The 19,150-nt window shown below is 38.7% G+C and overlaps 1 protein-coding gene across 13 annotated transcripts in view; it reads right to left on the reverse strand.

The window, feature by feature from the left end:
• Positions 1–19,150, reverse strand: part of MEF2C (myocyte enhancer factor 2C) — a 169,640-nt gene that overhangs the window by 18,454 nt on the left and 132,036 nt on the right. For all 13 annotated transcript variants that reach the window (XM_067731205.1, XM_067731203.1, XM_067731206.1 and 10 more), the window contains 2 exons: positions 14,506–14,692; positions 11,984–12,031 (listed from right to left, as the gene is read on the reverse strand). In XM_067731205.1, the coding sequence (XP_067587306.1) occupies positions 11,984–12,031; positions 14,506–14,692 (235 nt within the window). The remainder of the gene's footprint in view (positions 1–11,983; positions 12,032–14,505; positions 14,693–19,150) is intronic.

The following is a 19,150-nucleotide window of genomic DNA, read 5'->3' on the forward strand; positions in this document are numbered from 1 at the left end:
GTATGCAAATTTTTGTGCATATGTGTTATAATAAACCTAATGTACACTCCCAAGGTTTTCTTTAAAAATCTTTCTCAAGTGTTGCTTCTCTCATGTTCCTTTTTCAGATCATACTTAACACTAGTGGGTCAGTGCCCTGGCTTGGCTCTCCAAACTGTGCGTAGTTTGACCCACTCTGTCTATCTAACCTAATTTCCAGTGGCCACAGCCAAGCTCACCATCCTCTGAATAAGCCTGAGTCTTTGCTCTAGCAGTTCAATAACTGGCAGTGTTTGATTTCCTGTTTAAGTCAAATTCATTTTTAAGGATCGGCAAAGGCCCAGTGCTTTCATGATACCTTTCAGTCAACCTCGGCCCCCCTTGAACTCACTCTCCTCCAAAATCGTGCATAATTAGAGGCTAATACTACACAGAGCACTAGTCCGTTAAGCGTTTCAAATGCTCACAGAACACATATGCAAATCATGCTGGAAAAATTAGAATGATTCAGGAATGGGACTAAAAGTCAAGTTACGGAGGGAATGTGGGATGAGAACGGAAAACATAATGTGTAACTTGCTAATTTCAAACATCAAGGGTCTCTCCTCTTTATGCTACTTGAGAACATTTTCTATTTTAGATAATGATTACACACTGATGACCAAGCACACCACTGAGACAAACTGTTTATCAACCATATAATATAAAAGTCAGAAAACCATGCAAGTGCCCACCTACTAAATTTGTTAATAGAGAGTTAATTAAAGCTTCTTTTTCACCTATTGCACCTGTTAATCATTTCAAAGCACATTACCTTAGCTAACTGCAAGCAGTAGACTCAAAGTAGAAATTTTCCCTAATGAAAAAAAACTCTGAGATGCTGGATCTTTTCTTCTACACTGTCAAGTGTTTACTGCCATAGGTTGTCTCTATATCAAGATGAATTTCAATAATAATTTACTCATACAGACCTTTCTACCAAAAGACGGGCTGCATGATATCCTAGGAAAAAGAATGGTAGAAGGGTGGCAATTAAGAGTGCACAGGATTTCATTAGGCGGTTCAGAGAGAGACTTCCTGGAGAGAGGGAATTCATGACAGATCTCAGAGTCACGACTGTGTTTGAGAAGGATAAGTATTCCTATGAAGGTGAAATATAGATCATTTCAGAGGATGCAGTTTTCAGAAGTTGAAAAAGTAGGCTAGGCCAACACAAGCCTGTCAGATCATGTTAACTTTCTACTGTAGACTTTATAATAAACTTTTACTAAACTTTATACCATACGAAATGAACAGCCAAAGTTGTTTGTGAGTAGGAAGGGGCGTCGTTAGCTGTGTACTGGGAAAACAGCAATAGTGGCAGTGGAAAGGATACATTACAGAGTTAGACGGTTATAAGGAAGCTAGTTAGGACACATCTGCCAGGGAACACATGAGGAATGAGGTCTGAATGAGGCAGCAGAGTCGGGAAGATTTACAAGGCAGATGGGCATCGAGGACAAAGGAGGATTAAGTAGATAAATCCAGTTCCTAGTCATGAGGTCTCCATTAGAGTTCCTTCAACTATACTGAGCCTTGGTTTTCACACGCTAAGTAATGATTTCATCAGTGTGAGAGAAGCATAAAAGTCATCTGAATCAGAGACTCCCACCTACTCTCCCAAGGCAGCTGACCAACACGACAATGCAATATTAACAACAGCAAGCATTTTATGTACTAATTACCAATAGTATTAACAACATCAAGCATGCATCTTAAGTACCCAGAACAGCACAGGCACCTATGCAATGTGTTTTGTTATTATACCTGGATATAAAACACCTTTAATCCTCAAAACAACCCTGTGAGGTGCTAAGAGTATCCCTGCGTTACATAAAGAGAAAACTGAAGAACAGAGAGGTCCAGTAACTTGCCCAGCGTTAAACAGCTATCAGCTGGCTGAGCCATGGTTTGAACCCAGCAGTGTGTCCAGAGTCCATGCTCTGAAGCACAACATGGCCCTGCTCCTGGGAATTGGTCATACTCTGAGATTTTGAAAACCCTTCTCTGTCAAACCTCATCCTAAAATTACAGGAACACAAAGGAAGAGAGGAAACAAAGGGTGAGACCAGGGACATGAGACTCAAAGGGCCTCCTAAGTCAGCAGTGATGTGGAACATGGTCAACCTGGGCATCAAAAATAGCAATTCTGGTTCAAAAGACACTGGACTTACATAAGGGGCACAGAATGGTGATGTTCCAAACCATATTTCTCGCCTCCTTCTGGATAAATAAATATTTACAAATAGGAAATATTGGGTTTAGCTACAGTAAATGCCAGAGCAGCTGTTTAACTTTCAGCGTGCTATTTTGAGTGGATGATTAAGTATGCTTTTAAAGGTAGATTTTGTAATACTTTAGTCAATAATCTTCTCCCCTGTAATAGAGGGTAAAGATGTTTACCCACCTACTGTCTATTTAAGAGACCAGCTTCATCAGAACCACTCAACATGATAGGGAAGCGCCCAATATTTTATAGTACCCACTATTAGATATCTGGAAAATAATTTCTCATACACAGGTTATAAAAATTACTTTCTTTAGTAGTTTGTTAATGGTATCTTACTTTTGGGAATTTGGAGCAAACTGCCACAGGAAAACATTAAAGTGAACAAACAGCTGAACCTCTGATGTATTGATTTTCGGGTTTTACTTCAGCAAAATGCTTTGCCCACTTAAGATTTTTTTTTTCTTTCAACAGAACAATTTTGAAAATATTTACAGCATACAGTCTTGTTAAACTAGAGATGTTACATATATGATAACGTTCACTACTATCAATTAATTTTACATTTGACTTTTTAAAAGTTTTAAGGTAAGTTAGTTTCCAATATCAGGACATTGTTTTGTGTCTCAAATAAACCTACGGCTTTTCATGTAATTTTATTTGTACATAGTAAAACTGCTCATACAACCCACTGCTCTACCGGAAGCAACACACCTAAAATAGTTTTTAGTGGGAAAAAATTATGACCTTCTAGACTTCAGTCTTATATTCACTTTGCCCTGAATGCCTGAAACGCTGTTGAAAGCACTACCAACTATAAGTTATTCAGCTGTTGTAAATCACAATCAGTTTTTTGTTTTTTTTGTTTTTTTTTTTGAGGGGAAAGGAGATCTTTTTCATGGGATGGCTCTAAGGGAAAAGGCAACCACAAAACATTTGGAGGTCAGAAATCTGGGAATGATGAAAATTTCAATATGCCTACTGCAGAATGGGGGCAAATCAGATTTCTGATTCTTATCCAGCTAAAGACTCCTGATTACAGATTCTTAAAAGTAAAATCAAGTCTCCAATCTATCGGGGGTTTCTCAGGGAAATAATATAATAACGTATAATGTTAGACTAAGAAGAAACTCCTGTGAAACCTCAGTGCCTTTTGTGGTGTATTCTTAGAAAATACCCCAAGAATACACTCGAGCCAAGACTATTCTTGGCTACACCAGTTAGAGGGCAGCAGACGTTCTAAAAAGAGACTTGTCTCTTCTGCTTGACCATGTCACCCTGATGCTGAACCATGCCTTCACGGATTTCCTACTTACCCCACTTGTCCTTGATGTTTCTTAGATGTGTTTTGTTTAGTATCTTTTGTGAAATTAAGTCTATCTGCCAACTAGAACTTTAAACATTCAGCACATACAATGGGCTTTGGATTGTGAGGCAGACGTAAAGAATTTTTACTTATTACTGAGTTGTTTTCCTAAAGATTGGAGTCTGTGTTATAAAGCAGGTTTGTGTTGGCAGACCACTTTCATTTTTCCTGAAAGTCATGTGGGTCAGGCATTATCATCCCAATTTTTGACAGATGAGGAAACTGAGGTTCCGGGAGTTTCTGAGACTTGTCAGTAAGTGGGAGAGCTCTGATCTGAATCCAAAGCACAAACTGCTTCCACTACATTATTACAAAAGCCACATGTTTCAGATTTAGAATGCATCCTTGAATTGTTCCTTCTCTTGGAATAAAGGCTCCGCTTGCAAATAAGAAAGAAATCGACAATTTGATGTTTCCCATGCACAAAGGCACTCTATCGGTCTGTTCTTAGTACTGACTTACTGAAGGGATAGTTTTTCATCGTACCACAAAAATGATACGGAACCTTGCTATCTTAAAAAAAGTTCCACTTAACAATGAATGATAGATTTATGACTCACTTAATTGTTCACTTCTTGCGATTTGGGGGCTGTCTCTTTACTAAAAAATGAGGGGGTGTCTTCATTATTGACACAATTGTTCATTCTTTCAGTCATTTTTATAAACAAAAATATTGAGACAGTTCAGATTAGAGAGAACATGACAGAAGAGAAAGAATAATTACTTGTGGTTTTAACATTTACACAACTGCTGCAAACACCTCGGAAGATGATAATGTTCAAATGAAACGTGTCGCACTGCGTCGCACTGCGCTCCCTTTCTGCCTCAGAGTTATTAATATCTCCTCTCTACTCCCACCCTTGAGGGCAGGGGCCGCGGCAGGCATCTCTGGGAGGCCTGCTAGTGCACTACTCACACCCTGCACATTTAATAAATATTACTGGGACTAGATTACACTAAGCTTTATTTTTTGCTTAGGAAGTCAAGAATATAGATAATTATAATACTAACAAGAGCCAACATTTATTACTCTAGGGCAGAAACTGTGCTAGGTGCTGCCTTGTATTGATGATCTCATTTAATTTTCACCACCAATCCTGCAAAATGGGAATTCACAGACTTTCCAAGGGTGATGTCATCTCTAAAGTAACTGGTATATCATGTATTTTTCTTGGTGATTTTATTATTCTGAACATCTGCCTCCAGAATATTTTCCCCAATTACTGCTTGAGCAAAAATTTTGCTCCATGATTTCATAGTTTTCTCTGAGTTGCTTAATACTAAAGGTTTCTTTTCCATGATTGTTATGTAAATTAATGTTATCATGTTTGAATATGTAAATTAACCACAGCTTTAGATTTGCTATTATTACTATATTAAAATAACCTAATTTGGCAGGGATTTTTTTCCCCTGCTCACACTACAAACACGACAAATCCGTTCTTTGCCATAACTAGAGGTTGTAAGTGGAGTCTAAGGTCAAAAAATCGTGAAAGGAGGGAACAGTGTTTAGTAAGACAGTTACTAAGTAGATATTAAGTTCAGTTAAAATAACTGAAATGGAGCAATAATAAATAAACCTAGTGAATACTTAGCACCCTATGGACACATCTATAGATGATAAATTGAAACTGTTTAGCCAGGGTTTTGGTACAATATAGTTTCCTTTAGTAGAAAGTTAACTAAAGGAATGTATCTGATTTGATCTTTCAAATGTGAGACTGTTTCATGACTATACACTCTTAGAATTGAAATTCAAGTGAAAGATTCTATATAAGTCTAACTAAAATTTAAGACTGGCAAAGGTTTGTCTAAAAACAGCAAATTATACTCTTGGCTGACAGCCTTGAAGCCCCGAAAAGTCCCTGGTAGGTAAAACATTGATTTCCAAGAGGGGTTTTTTTAACCACATCCCTCCGTCAGGATCTACTGTCTATTGATGTACAGTTTCATATCACTAATGATTTTGAAAAGAGCTTTTCCTTCTGTATTATCTGCAAATAAAATCTTATGGCGATGTCAAAAACAGGAAAGAGAGAAACCAACACTGTGCGAGGACAAAGAAAAATGCTAAGAGAAAAAAGACAAACGTTGAGTAAAACTAATATTTTAGGAGGAAATGTTAACTTCTTGAATTAATATTAAAAAGACCAAAGTTTTATTATCAATCACACTCTTAGGTTAAATCAATAGGATATGAGTGAAGAGACCAATGTTCACATTGCTTTGCTGAATATAACAGAAAGACAGGTGATAAAAAGGAATACAACTTGTGAGGTCAGACATCATGGATATGCAAAAGGCTCTAAAATCTCCTGAAACCCTCTCTAGGGAAGTTATAATTTGAAATTTTGTTTTTCCCTCTGGAAATCAAACTCCTTAAGAATTAAGCCGAACCAAAAGGGTTGAAAGCAGATGGTGCCCTGACTTAGCCTGTAACATTCACCTGTCTCCTCTTTGACCTGCCTCTCCCACTTCAACGCTGACCCCTAGAGAATGGTGTCAAGATACTGCTTCACCTATCCTCTTCCAGGCCTTGTACACGGGAAGTTGACACTGATTTTCTTGGCAGTGTCTGATTATCACGTGCTGTAGATTCTCCAACTAGAGGACAGTATTTTTTTTTCCTTTTAATAAATCTAGATAACCTTGGTTTGGGTTAAAAATATCACTGTTACTTAATTGCATAGATAATAATAAAACAATGCTGTTGGATCTTTATTTATGTTTTGGGTGAACTCCCAAGGTAAAATGGCAAATGAGTTCAGAATTTTTATTCAGGACAATTTAAACTGACATAATACTTTAAAAGAATCCAACTATTAATTCAGATTTTTTTCATTGGCTGCTTAACAATTTTTTTAAAAGTAATATAAAATTATATTTTGATACTAACAAAAAAGTTTTCTTATTTGAGAGTAACTAAATGGTATCAGTCTCCTTTTCTTGAATATTGCATTCTGAATTTGTGCTTTGTTAGAAAACAAAAATATAAACTTGTTAAAGCCAATACTTTTAAACCGAATTTTTAACCGCTTCACTGATAGTTTAAATTATTGAGCAAGAATTGCAGAAGTCTGTTTGGTTGATAAGAAAGTCAGCCAAGAAATTTTTGATAAGTATTCTCAAAAACAAATACTTGCAAAGCAATAGTACTAGTATAGAATAATTAAACATTGTATGACCTTTTCCTCTTCTCATTTAGTTCTATTTTATAATATGCTAAATTTTTCTTTTCCAATGCTAAATGAATTACAAAAAACTCATGTTAGGAAAGTTTTGGGATTATATGATCATAAAACACTGCATGTAAATGGACTTTAAAGACTTTCGTGTCTTATCGTTCATGTGAGTACTAAGTTCAGAGGCTCAAAGTTATGACCCAAAGTCTTAACTGGATGGAGTCTTTTTGGAGTCTGGAAGCCAGGTCTCCTTACTCGGCCACCGCTCAGTGGTTTGTCCACGGCAGTACACTGCCACCACCAAGTCTCCATGTATTTAGCTGATATAAATTAAGCATTCCAGAAGTGACAGTGCTTGACAACCAAATGCATAAAATAGTAAACAATAAACATCAAAATAAGGAAACAGCTGTTAGTTTCTTTTTATATAAAATTATATCTAATTTACAATAAATGCCACTTAAAATTATTAATCAATATACATAAATATCCTTCGCCTTATTGTCAAATAGCTACGTAGACTGTAGAATTCTCCTAAATGTTCAAAGAGGTTCCTAAAGGGTTTTTTCTGCTCCCCTACCTCCCTTTTTTGGTCTCAATCAGGAAACAGTATATCCTAGAGCATACTGGTACTTTTGACTCAATAAAAAAGCAACTATGTTATCCAAGTGAAAACAAAGGGTACCAAGAGGGAAGTGAATAATCCAACACAAGGCATGGCTGTGCTAAGGATTATTTCTATTAAATCTAACAAAAATTCAGTTGAACCTGATCTTAAAATCATCTGTAACCACTAAGATTAGCATGTTAAAAGCTTTAATGTACGGAGATATGACAAAATGTAATTTTAAAAGCAGTGACTTTTCATTTTGTCTCTTGAAAGGAAAGGATTAAATAGTGGATGAATAACTGTCAACTGAAACCTACAAGTGTCACTATTACTAATGTATTATAATGACTTGCTGTATGTTTCCCTTACATCAAGAGCACAACCCCATCCTGTTTCTTCTTTCTCGCCACTTGCCTTCATCTCTGAAATGACTTCAACTTAAGCAATAAGAGGGTCACTATTTTAAGAGGGAATTTGTGACGGTCTGAGGTACCAACCTCCATTTCATTTACTGCTGTATATCAGCTCTTTAGGTTTTCCATTAAGTAAATTAAAGTTAGTAAAACTTCATTGGTCAATAGTGCTCAGCCATTTAATTAAATAATTAATGCACTATTCGTTATACACAGTATCAGAAGAATACATTATTTTTGTGAATTACAGATCAAGGGTGTATCTTTTTGTATTTAAAATTACATTATTTCTTTGAAGTGTTCTTTTTTTTCACATAAACAGTATTACAAATTTATGTCTAGAAGATCAACTTTTCCTTTATTCAGCTAACAAAAATTTACTGAATGTCTGCCATGTCCTCTCACTTATTTCTTGAGCTGGGAATACAAACTGAATAGGACACAGTTTGCCCCTAGAGGGATGAATGTCCAGGAGAGAGATGTGTGCCTAGCTATTGCAATTACAATGCAAGGAAATAAATAACGTAGGCACAGGCTGCCAAGAGAGACTCAAGGAGAGGTGCATAATTCCTTTTGGAAGAGTGAGGAAAGGATTTCCTGAATGGTTGAACTGAATTCTGAGGGATGACAAACGGTCCTCAGCAGCATGAAGCAGGAGAGCTCTAGGAATGCATACACAAAGGCAAGAAGCCTTGACACTGTTTGGAAAGTGGCAGCACAATGCAGTTAAGAGCATGGACTCTGGAGACAGACTGCCTGGGTTCCACCTCGGGCCATTACTTAACCTCTCTGTGCGTCAGTTCCCCCAACTATAGAAAGGGCATTCATATGAATACATAGATTAAAGGTATACTTTAATGCAAAAAGATGAGTTAATTTTTGTAAGTCACATAGTAAGAGCAATTTAAATGTTTGCCATTATTAGAGTTGGAGTGCAGGGTTTTTGATGGCAGTGGAAGAAGGTAAGAAGGTTGAAGACTGGAGAGTAGGGATGGGCCAGAGATAAGAGGCTCATGGTTAATTCTGAAAGAGCTGGGAAACCATGGCTGGATTTTGAGTATCTGAAGGATGACCTACAATTAGTTTAAGGTTTTGATAAAGACTAATGAGTCACGAGGAGACTGGAGTGGGATGCAGTGTGAAGCTGGGAGATGAATTAGGGATCTCTGGAAATAGTTCTGGAGTGTTGCTATAACGCTGAACCAGGGCAGTGGGATAGTAATGGAGAGAAAGGATTAGCTTTAGGAAATACCTTCGAGGCAAAGTTGGTAAGATTTGATGACTCACTGGATGGTGGCATGAGGAAGAGGTACAGTGCAGGGAGTGGATGGGAAAGATGCTATACTTTATGATTGAGCTGAGAGCTCTTTGGTCTCTTGGTATTTATAAGAAAACAATAAATGCCAAATTTATTTCCTTCCGAGGATTTCCCTGGTGGCACAGTGGTTAAGAATCTGCCTGCCAATGCAGGGGACATAGGTTCGATCCCTGGTCCGGGAAGATCCCACATGCCACGGAGCAACTAAGCCTGTGCACCACAACTACGGAGCCTGCACTCTAGAGTCCGAGAGCCACAACTACTGAGCCCTCGTGCCACAACTACTGAAGCCCACGCGCCTAGAGCCCGTGCTCTGCAACAAGAGAAGCCACCGCAGTGAGAAGCACGTACAATGCAACAAAGAGAAGCCCCCGCTCGCTGAAACTAGAGAAAGCCTGTGTGCAGCAATGAAGACCCAACACAGCCAAAAATAAATAAAATAAATTTATTAAAAAAACGTATTTCCTTCCCTCATGAGACTATACCCTTTTTACAAGCTGAGATGACTAGATTTTGAAAAAAAATTACAGGCGAAAAAATATTTAACTTAATTGCAGAGTCTTGCCACTTGACCTCAGAGTTTCTAACTTTATCTGAGACTTTGAATTTCAATGACAATATTCAAAATTTGGAAGATATCTTCTGGCCATTTTGCTTTAGTTTTCTTTTCTGAAAATGTAGAGACATTCTGGCTGGACTTCTTTCCCTCGGTATTATGTGATTGTCTGACATCAGCACCGATATATTCATCTCTGACACATGATACTGGCTGGCATGAGAAAGAAGGGGCAGACGGCTGAGTCTGTGAGCAGGACATAGCAGCTAAGCCCAAGACTCAGTGGCATGTGCAACAGGTGTTCTGTGGAACCAGGGTTAGAAAGGGCTTCTTCCTCTATTTTTAAAAAGTGGGGAAGTAACTCTTTCATAACTATACAGGAACTGTGACAATTATATGCTCATGGCTACAAGATACAATTATCAAAATACAAGGTTTATTATCATCAAGTTGGAGCAACTGAGTGCTTCTTTTATTCCCTTCCAGTTTTGAAGTAGAAGATTCTTGTGCTACAGCAGAGGTCCTGAAGCAGGGGGATGAATTTGCTAAGCCTGTAAGATTTTTTTTTTAGTTCAGTGACGCTATAGGCTATATGTGGCTAACTTGTATGCTTACAAGATTGAGTGTCTTCTTTGTCCCCGGAGGGCCATTTACCTTAGTGGACTGTCAGGGAATTGACAATGACAGCATAATTGAACAACAACACTTATTTTCAACATAGAATTCTAAAGCATTCTAGCTATTAAGCAGTAACAAGAGGCCACGTTCATCAAAGATGAGTGACCCATCCCCTCAAACCCGTGCGTTTTTTTTTTCTTTTTACTACTTCTAATAACTTTATCACCACTACTGGCTGTTCCCACATGAGCAAGCAAACTGATGCATCGAGATACTGGATAAAATACCATAACATCGAAGCCATTTTTCTTATTTATCTTTTTCTTGGTCTTTGAGACAATCCAGTTTTCAGCCCCCATCACGCTCTCTAGCCAGTGTTTGACAGAGACTTGAATCCAAGCTACAATGGTCTAGCTTTGATCTGGTCCTGTAACCTTTGGGCTACAAACCATACAGTATTTTTTGAGGGAAAAAAAATGAGCACTTTGCTTCAATGTCCAGCAAAATAGTATATTCAGTCTACTCATTAATTTGAATCTACCTAATTTTTTTTTTTTTTTTGCGGTACGCGGGCCTCTCACTGTTGTGGCCTCTCCCGTTGCGGAGCACAGGCTCCGGACGCGCAGGCTCAGCGGCCATGGCTCATGGGACCAGCCGCTCCGCGGCATGTGGGATCTTCCCAGACCGGGGCACGAACCCGTGTCCCCTGCATCGGCAGGCGGATTCTCAACCACTGCGCCACCAGGGAAGCCCTATATGCCAATTTGTTAATCTTCTTTCTTATAATTAGCAGGCTATTATAGTTGAACGTGGCAAAATATTTTAATTAGGCGGTCCATAGATATTTCAATAAACTTGAATTTTTTTGACATTTCAAACATAACCTTATGTTATCATGCCTGCCTCCTACTATTTTAAATGTAGAGCATGTTCCCGCTGCAGGAATTACCATGGTTACTTGTTGTGCCAATAGTGAACTGCAGTTAGCATCAGAAAGTATTGTCCTGTCTTACCGCTGTGTTGAAAATGACATCAATATCTCAATAATCACAATTATATGAATTAATATGGAACCCTGGAGAAGTGTGACCAGGAGACAATTGGCCATAATGGAAGAAGTTCTTAAGAGCTGAACTATATTTAAGGGGCTTTTTCGCGGGGTCCACTGTGTTCATATTCTCTAAGAACTCATTTTAATGCCAAATGTGGTTTTATTTTATTAACAGTATTGTGGAAGGGTTATAATCTCACTCCTTCCTTTTCTTTATGTATTCTCCTTTTGAAGTGTACAGAAGTTTGGTACTTTGTGTAGAAAGTGATTCACATTTAACGTGAAATGATTAACAAAGAACACGATCGGCAAGGCTTGTTAAAGGTACTTTTGTGGCTACAGATGGTACCTAGGATTAAATTGATTTGATCAGAACCCCCAATTCTGATTATGTTGACTAGCTGAAGTTTTATTAAGGAAAGGTCTAGTTAATAAATAGTCTTCTGAGTTACTATCCAACCACTCCTGCTTCATAAAAGTGCTTTAGAAATTCTAGGGGCCATTTTCCCATGCCTCTCACTGATCTCTCAACTTGACTTTGTTCAAAAGACTTACTTCTGCAAATCACCAAGTAAAGGAACCCTAAACAATGAAACGTACTCTAGTACTGAAGTCTCCACTCACCTGCACTGGTGCCTGCACCGGATGTGAGGTCTCCACCCATCAGACCACCTATGGATGAAAGAGGAAGATCAAAAGGAGAAAGGCTAAAAGGCCCACAGAGCAACACACTTTACCTTTAGCAACCTTAGCATTTGGTCCTCACCCAAGAGTCCTAAATTTGTCAAGTACTACCTAGGTCAGATGGCTGATATTCGTTTCACTGTGACATGCTGTGGTCAAACATTAAAAATACAATCACTGACTGACATTTTGCAGAATCTTTCTTTCTAAGAAAGATTACATTTAAAAAGCTAGCCTTTAGGACTTCCTGGTGGCATAGTGGTTAAGAATCTGCCTGCCAATGCAGGGGACACGGGTTTGAGCCCTGGTCCAGGAAGATCCCACATGCCGCGGAGCAACTAAGCCCGTGCGCCACAACTACTGAGCCTGTGCTCTGAAGCCCGTGAGCCACAACTACTGAGCCCACGTATCACAACTACTGAAACCTGTGCGCCTAGAGCCCGTGCTCCGCAGCAAGAGAAGCCACCGCAATGAGAAGCCCGCGCACCTCAACGAGGAGAAGCCCCCGCTCACCGCAACTAGAGAGAGCCCACACACAGTAACGAAGACCCAACACAGCCAAAAATAAATTTAAAAAAAAATGAATAAATTAAAAAAAAATCTAGTCTTTGAATGGTCTCTAAATTTTTATCATATTTACAAGTCTAGTTTTCCCTAAGGTGATATTTTCTAGAGAGTGAAGGAAAAGAGTAAGGCTTACTCTATGCTCAAATAACCATATATTTGATGTTTAATTCTTTGTAAGTGTATTTTATACAATTAATTCTGTGCAATGCTAATTGTCTAGAACTTTGGTCATTTCATGAATCTTCTAACAGTGAATGATCTCATTTACTATCCGGATTTTACTTACTAACACAATAAAACAGGTTTTACTGACTACAAATTTAGAAACATATGTTTATTCACTGTTAGCTTAAGAAAGTAGGTTAAAATTTGGCAGTGTGTATTTATGAGAGTTGGGATGTTTCAAAAAGATACTGAATATAATAATTATTTTTACTTTTTAAGGAACAAAATTTAGCCAAAAGAACAGAATATCAGCTAGATTATTCTCTAATTGCTATAATTATTATTTGGTTCTGGGTGTGGAATTAGAAGAAACTGTTCATTACATTTTAGGAAAATGTTTATTATTTCCAATCAAATAAATATTTTGGAAATAAATGGGATTTTTAAAAACAAATGAGCATGAGTTCATCAAATAGAAGATTCAATAGCATTTGAGTATGATCTGAAAGGAATACATATGGTTATTGAAAATGCTTATGAAAAATTTCAGCATATTCAGAAGTAGAAAGAATAGCATAAGTTGTTTATACACATCTCTCAGATTCAAGATTTGTCGTTTTTTTTAATGTGGCTGATTTTGATTGTATTCTCCACATGAAGTTTCTGTACTAAAAAAGTAACACATGTTTAATTCAAATTAGAAGGCAGATAGTCAAATATTCTAAAGGAAAAATTCTGTGAATAAATCGTTTTTAATAAAAAGTGTGTCTAAGACATTAAAACTTTCCTATTAAGTGCTTTTAAAGAAATAAAATGTAAATATATAATGATTTGCTGTATGTGATTTAGAAATACAATGACTTTTTGGTGCTTATTTTAGAAATATGAAGGAATTGTTTAGTTACATTCAACTCACATTTATTTAGTTCTTATGGTGAGTCTGACAAATCAAGAGGACATTCTTCCCTTCAAGGTTCTGTAGGTTCAGTGGGGAAATGGACACATACTCAATACAGTACATCATATTGTGTATCGTTTGATCTGAGTACTAAAAATGGTCGAACTTTTCCTGAGCGATGATTTTTCTCTGGGACACTATGAATTGTATAACGGTAAGCGTCTCCTAGAAGTGCAGACACACATTTGTGGCAGGTGTATACGTCTTTGTGATGTGCTCTTAACTACTGACTTAGTTTTGTTTTTAATTCACTGTTCTTTTAAATTATGCTATCCTATCACATTTCTTTCTCTGCCTTAAATCCTTTTGTGCTATGTTACTGTATAAATAAATAAATATCGACCAAAATAATAAATAACTGAGATAAATGCTATCAGAGGACACAGGGGAAGGTTTCACAGAAGAGGTGATATCTGGCTAGGAGGAAGAGGGAAAAGGGCATTTTAGGCAGGAGAAGAGGAGAAGCAAAAGCATGGAAACAGGATATCTGATGTTCTGTTTGAGAAAGTATGTGGTTAAAATATAGCCAAATGAGGAGATTGGTGATAGATAGGCTCAATGAATAAACTGCAGATTATGAAACATTCTGAAAGATATTCTGAGTTAGGTTTTATCATGTGGAAGACCTAGCTGGGGATGGTTACTAAGCAATGAAGGGACATAAGACATGGAAAACTGGAAAACACGACATCTTGTAGGTAAGATAGCCTTTTTTTGCCAAGGGTGGCTCCTTCCAATGGTTTGTTACCATTGCGTTCTTATGAGAACATACCTGTGTTACCCGCACTCGGTGGTCGATGTGTTACACCAGGAGACATACTATTCCTCTGCAGAGAAGGGTGGGGCAGTGGCAAAAGGTTGGGGTTCCCCAGTGAGCTGACGGGGTTGCTGTATACCAAACTGTTGTGGCTGGACACTGGGATGGAGACTGGCATCTCAAAGTTGGGAGGTGGAACAGCCTGTAGGAGCAGGAAAAAAACCCACGGGTAAATGAAATGAACAGAAACAGAGCCCTCCAAGTACAGACAGCTTTTACTTTTCTAAGAAAAATTTCAAATTCCAAACTGCTTGGTGTCTAGAAGACCATTAAGAAGAGGTCTCAGGATGTGCGGATCCTAAATTGATTTCTTTAATGTGCTTAGAATGCCTTCTTTGCAACTATTAGAAAACGTTTCACTTTTGTTTCAAACAAAGCCCCATTTCATTAGACTCCGTTGTCTTTGAATTCCGGTCTATTAAGTAGTGATTGTTCATCTGTGATATCTGAATCTGGTGCCAGAAATGACTGCAAGATCAAAGGTATATGATTGTGAAGACTTCACAGAGAAAAAGGATTAAAATGCAAACTGGAGCCTTTGGTTTAATTGCTTATTGAAGCATATTTATGCAGAAGTTTAATGATATAAAATCATCTCCAGGCGTGTGAATAGCACATATACTTTAATTATTATTTTTAAAAGTCTGTCTTTTGAAAGTTAACTCTAAAGATAATAGACATTTTACGATATAGGATTCAACAGAGCGTGTATCATTCAATAATTCATATTTTAACCTGATAGTTCAGAATGTATATTACACTTCACATTTTGGGATATACTGACACCGACAAATGGCAAGACCTATATCTTCAATGAGAGAGCTGCAAGCATTTAGTGAACCGAGGCTTTGTGGATGTCTAGTTAGAGTAATTCAAGTCCCAATCATTGATTTTTTGGTATTATTTTGGCAATTTAATCCAAACATGCTTATTTTTCTGCTTGCATTAGCTAGATAATCATAGTTGTAATTCCCTCCCTCTTTTTCTTCGTTTTTAACATTATAAATGAAAATACTGTTTCCATATATTGCCAGAGGACTCATGATGTCAGAGCATACAGCATTCTTAATATAAAATGGACATATGTACGTGTATGTGTGTGAATCTAATATGTATACTAGGGTTTATATAGAACATTCCCTCAGGGAGTCTCTAATGAGCCACTGTAAAAATTTAAATACATAAGTGCATATGGCTCAAAGTTTTCTTTTTTTACTATTTTTTTCTGTAATCCTAACATCAAGTTTTGTTTTGTTTTGTTTTTCCTGGTTCATTGGCTGGCCTGCATCATACGTTGTGCTCTGCAATAGTTCTTTGTTTATCCTGGTGATAATTACAATACTGTCCTCTTTCTATGCTTCTGCTCCCTTTTTCTTTATTTTTCCTATTTGTCTTTTCTTCCCTGATCTGGACATGGCGATACTGACAAGAACAAACGTGTCATAACTCTTTTCTTTTACATGTCTTTGATTCTTCATTTTTTAGAGGGAAATAAAAATGTTCAAGTGTTATGTTAACATAGTCATTTTTTTTATTAGGCTTTATCTGTTGTAAACAGGGTAACAAAAACAATTTTGGATAAACACCATGATATAATCGAACATGAATGTTTGATAAGACATCAAAGAATGAATATATCCAATTCCCAGAGTCTTTAAACAACAAAAAATATTAGTGTATGCTGTAAAATAAATGTCTATACAGTCAATAAAATATTGCATTCCTTTATTAAAAGGCCCAATAAGAATTACTCTAGGGCTTCCCTGGTGGCTCAGTGGTTGAGAGCCCGCCTGCCGATGCAGGGGACACGGGTTCGTGCCCCAGTCCGGGAAGATCCCACATGCCGCGGAGCAGCTGGGCCCGTGAGCCATGGCCACTGAGCCTGCGCGTCCAGAGCCTGTGCTCCGCAACGGGAAAGGCCACATAGTGAGAGGCCTGCGTACCGCAAAAAAAAAAAAAAAAAAAAAAAAAAGAATTACTCTAGCACACCTAAGAAAACGAAGTAGCCTTCTAGGTTTTCACCATTTGCCCCTCCACCCTCTTCACTGCTCTGGGTCCAGAAGGCTGATGCTCCAGACTGTATCCACCAGATTCCCCTGGCCCTCTGGCTTTGGCTGGGCCAGTGGAGGCACCGTCAGAAGTACAGAGAGTAGGAGGAGAGAGGTCAGGGTTGTCTTATACTGTAGCATCCCTCTTGCTGGGCCACAGGATGGCAGAGGCTGCATTCCCCTAGTGAAGGTCACGCCCCTTTGGGGGCCTCTCTCCTATAGACATAGATCTAACTGTGCTCCGGTAACTTCTTCCTCTTCTTGCACCTTCAGATCTAGATGTGGTAATAGCTTCTAGGTTGTAAGCCCTAATGTACTTCACTATTTCTCGAGTTTCCCTGATCTCTACCCATCTGTAAATAGTCCCTTTATTAAACTCTCTTCAATTACCCTTTTGAATTTGCCACCTGTTTCGCACTGGAGCCATAATAGTAACTCTCCAGATCTAGAATAGTGGTGCTCTATACAGGTGAACTATCTCCTTAGGGAGCATTTTGGAAATCTGTGGGTGTCACAATGATTGGGGGGCATGGCTGGTATTTTCCTGGTGGGTAGGTATGCTGTATATTCTATTACACGTGGGACAGTTCTACACAACAAAGAATTGTCTCTTACCCCATCCAACTTTCCAATGTCCCACTGGACATTCATGTGGGTGAAAAACCTATTTAATAATGATCTGAGTCAGAACTAACTTTGTTCTGCAGACACAAGGTATTTTTAGTACACCGAAATGCAGATTTTATTAAACACTGAAATTCCCAGAAATGCAGTTACTGTGTGTGGTGAGGGAATGTTTCACTCTGTTTGGTGTGGGACTTTATTAAAAATTATTCACTACTTTGGAAAATCATGTCATCCATGACAATGCTGCTCTTGTGACTTTTGTTGTAAATACAGCACACTGCTTTCTCTTAACTCACTCCATTAAAAAATTTTCCTCACCACTTCACTGAAAATGCTCATGTCATAGTCGTGAATAACCTTCAGGTTGCTAAATCCAACGGTAACTTCTCAGTCCTCAACTGGGACACAGATGGTCACTCCTTGATAAACTTCCACCCTTTCCATGGCCCTGAACTTTCCCTCCTATCTTTTTTTTTTTTGTTTTTTGCGGTACGCGGGCCTCTCACTGCTGCGGCCTCTCCCGTTGCAGAGCACAGGCTCCGGACGCTCAGGCTCAGCGGCTGTGGCTCACGGGCCCAGCCGCTCCGCGGCATGTGGGATCCTCCCAGACCGGGGCACGAACCTGTGTCCCCTGCAGCGGCAGGTGGACCCTCAACCACTGCGCCACCAGGGAAGCCCTCGCTCTATCTTGATAGCTGCTCCTTCTCAGTCTTCGCTGCCGGTTCTTCCTCTTCTCCCTGCTCTCTGAATGTAAGAGTACCACAGCCCTTTTTCTATCTCTAGCTCAGATCTCTCTCCTGACTCCAGCCTTGCATATCCAGCTATACCCTCAATATTTCTACGTAAATGTCTGATAGACATCTCAAAACTAGCTCCAATGTAACTCTCCCCATCTCCAGCTGATGACAGCTCAATGCTTTTGTTTGCACACAATAAAATCCTTGGAGTCATCCCAGAATCTTCTCTTTCTCCCACTCCCCACATCCAGTCTACCAGGAAATCCTACTGGCTTAAATTCCATATAGTCTCCAACCACCTCTCACCTTCTAATGGCTGGTTGTAGCACCATCATCTCTTGCCTTAATCACTGCAGTCACTTCCTAATGGTCACCCGCTTCTATCCTTGCCCTCCCTTCTATTTTCAACTTTGCAAACAGATCCCTTAAAAGCATAAGTCAGATGATGGCACTTCTCTATTCTAAACCCTGCGAGAGCTCCCATCTTAGTTGGAGTAAAGCCCAACTTCTTCCAATGTTCCACAAGGCCCTATAAATTCCAGTTTTTGCCAGGCTCCATTACCGATTTCCTATCATCCTCTTCCTCCCTGCCTGCCTCATTCCTGTCTCATTTCTCTGGCTAACTCCCATCACTTCCTTCCTTCAAAATCTGGTCTTTTCCATAAAGAACAGACTTGTGGTTGCTGGGGGGTGGGGTGGGGGGTGGGGGCTGGGGGGCGGTGGGGCTGTGGGGAGTGGAGGGAGTGGTGGGAGGGAAGGATTGGGAGTTTGGGATTAGAAGATGCAAACTATTACATATAGGATGTTTAAACAACGTGGTCCTACTGGATAACATAGGGGACTATACTCAATATCCTGTGATAAACCATAATGGAAAAGAATATGAAAAAGAATATAGGTATAACTGAATCACTTTGTTGTACAGCAGAAATTAATACAACATTGTAAATCAACTATACTTGAATAAATTTTAAAAACATCTGTTCTTTACAAGGAAGCCCACCCTGACTACTCTACTTAATCCTGCCCCTGCTCCCCGCATCTCCTGATCTCTTTCCCTCTCTCTTCTTTCCCTCTTTTTACAAGATCAGTTAAGGTGTTGGTCAAATAATGTTCCCTTTCATCAAGGTGCTAAAGGTCTTTTGCTATGAAGTAGTACATACCCTAGTCTACTTCTTATTATATTAA

Source organism: Pseudorca crassidens, chromosome 3 (genome assembly GCF_039906515.1).
Source record: "Pseudorca crassidens isolate mPseCra1 chromosome 3, mPseCra1.hap1, whole genome shotgun sequence".
NCBI lineage: Eukaryota > Metazoa > Chordata > Mammalia > Artiodactyla > Delphinidae > Pseudorca > Pseudorca crassidens.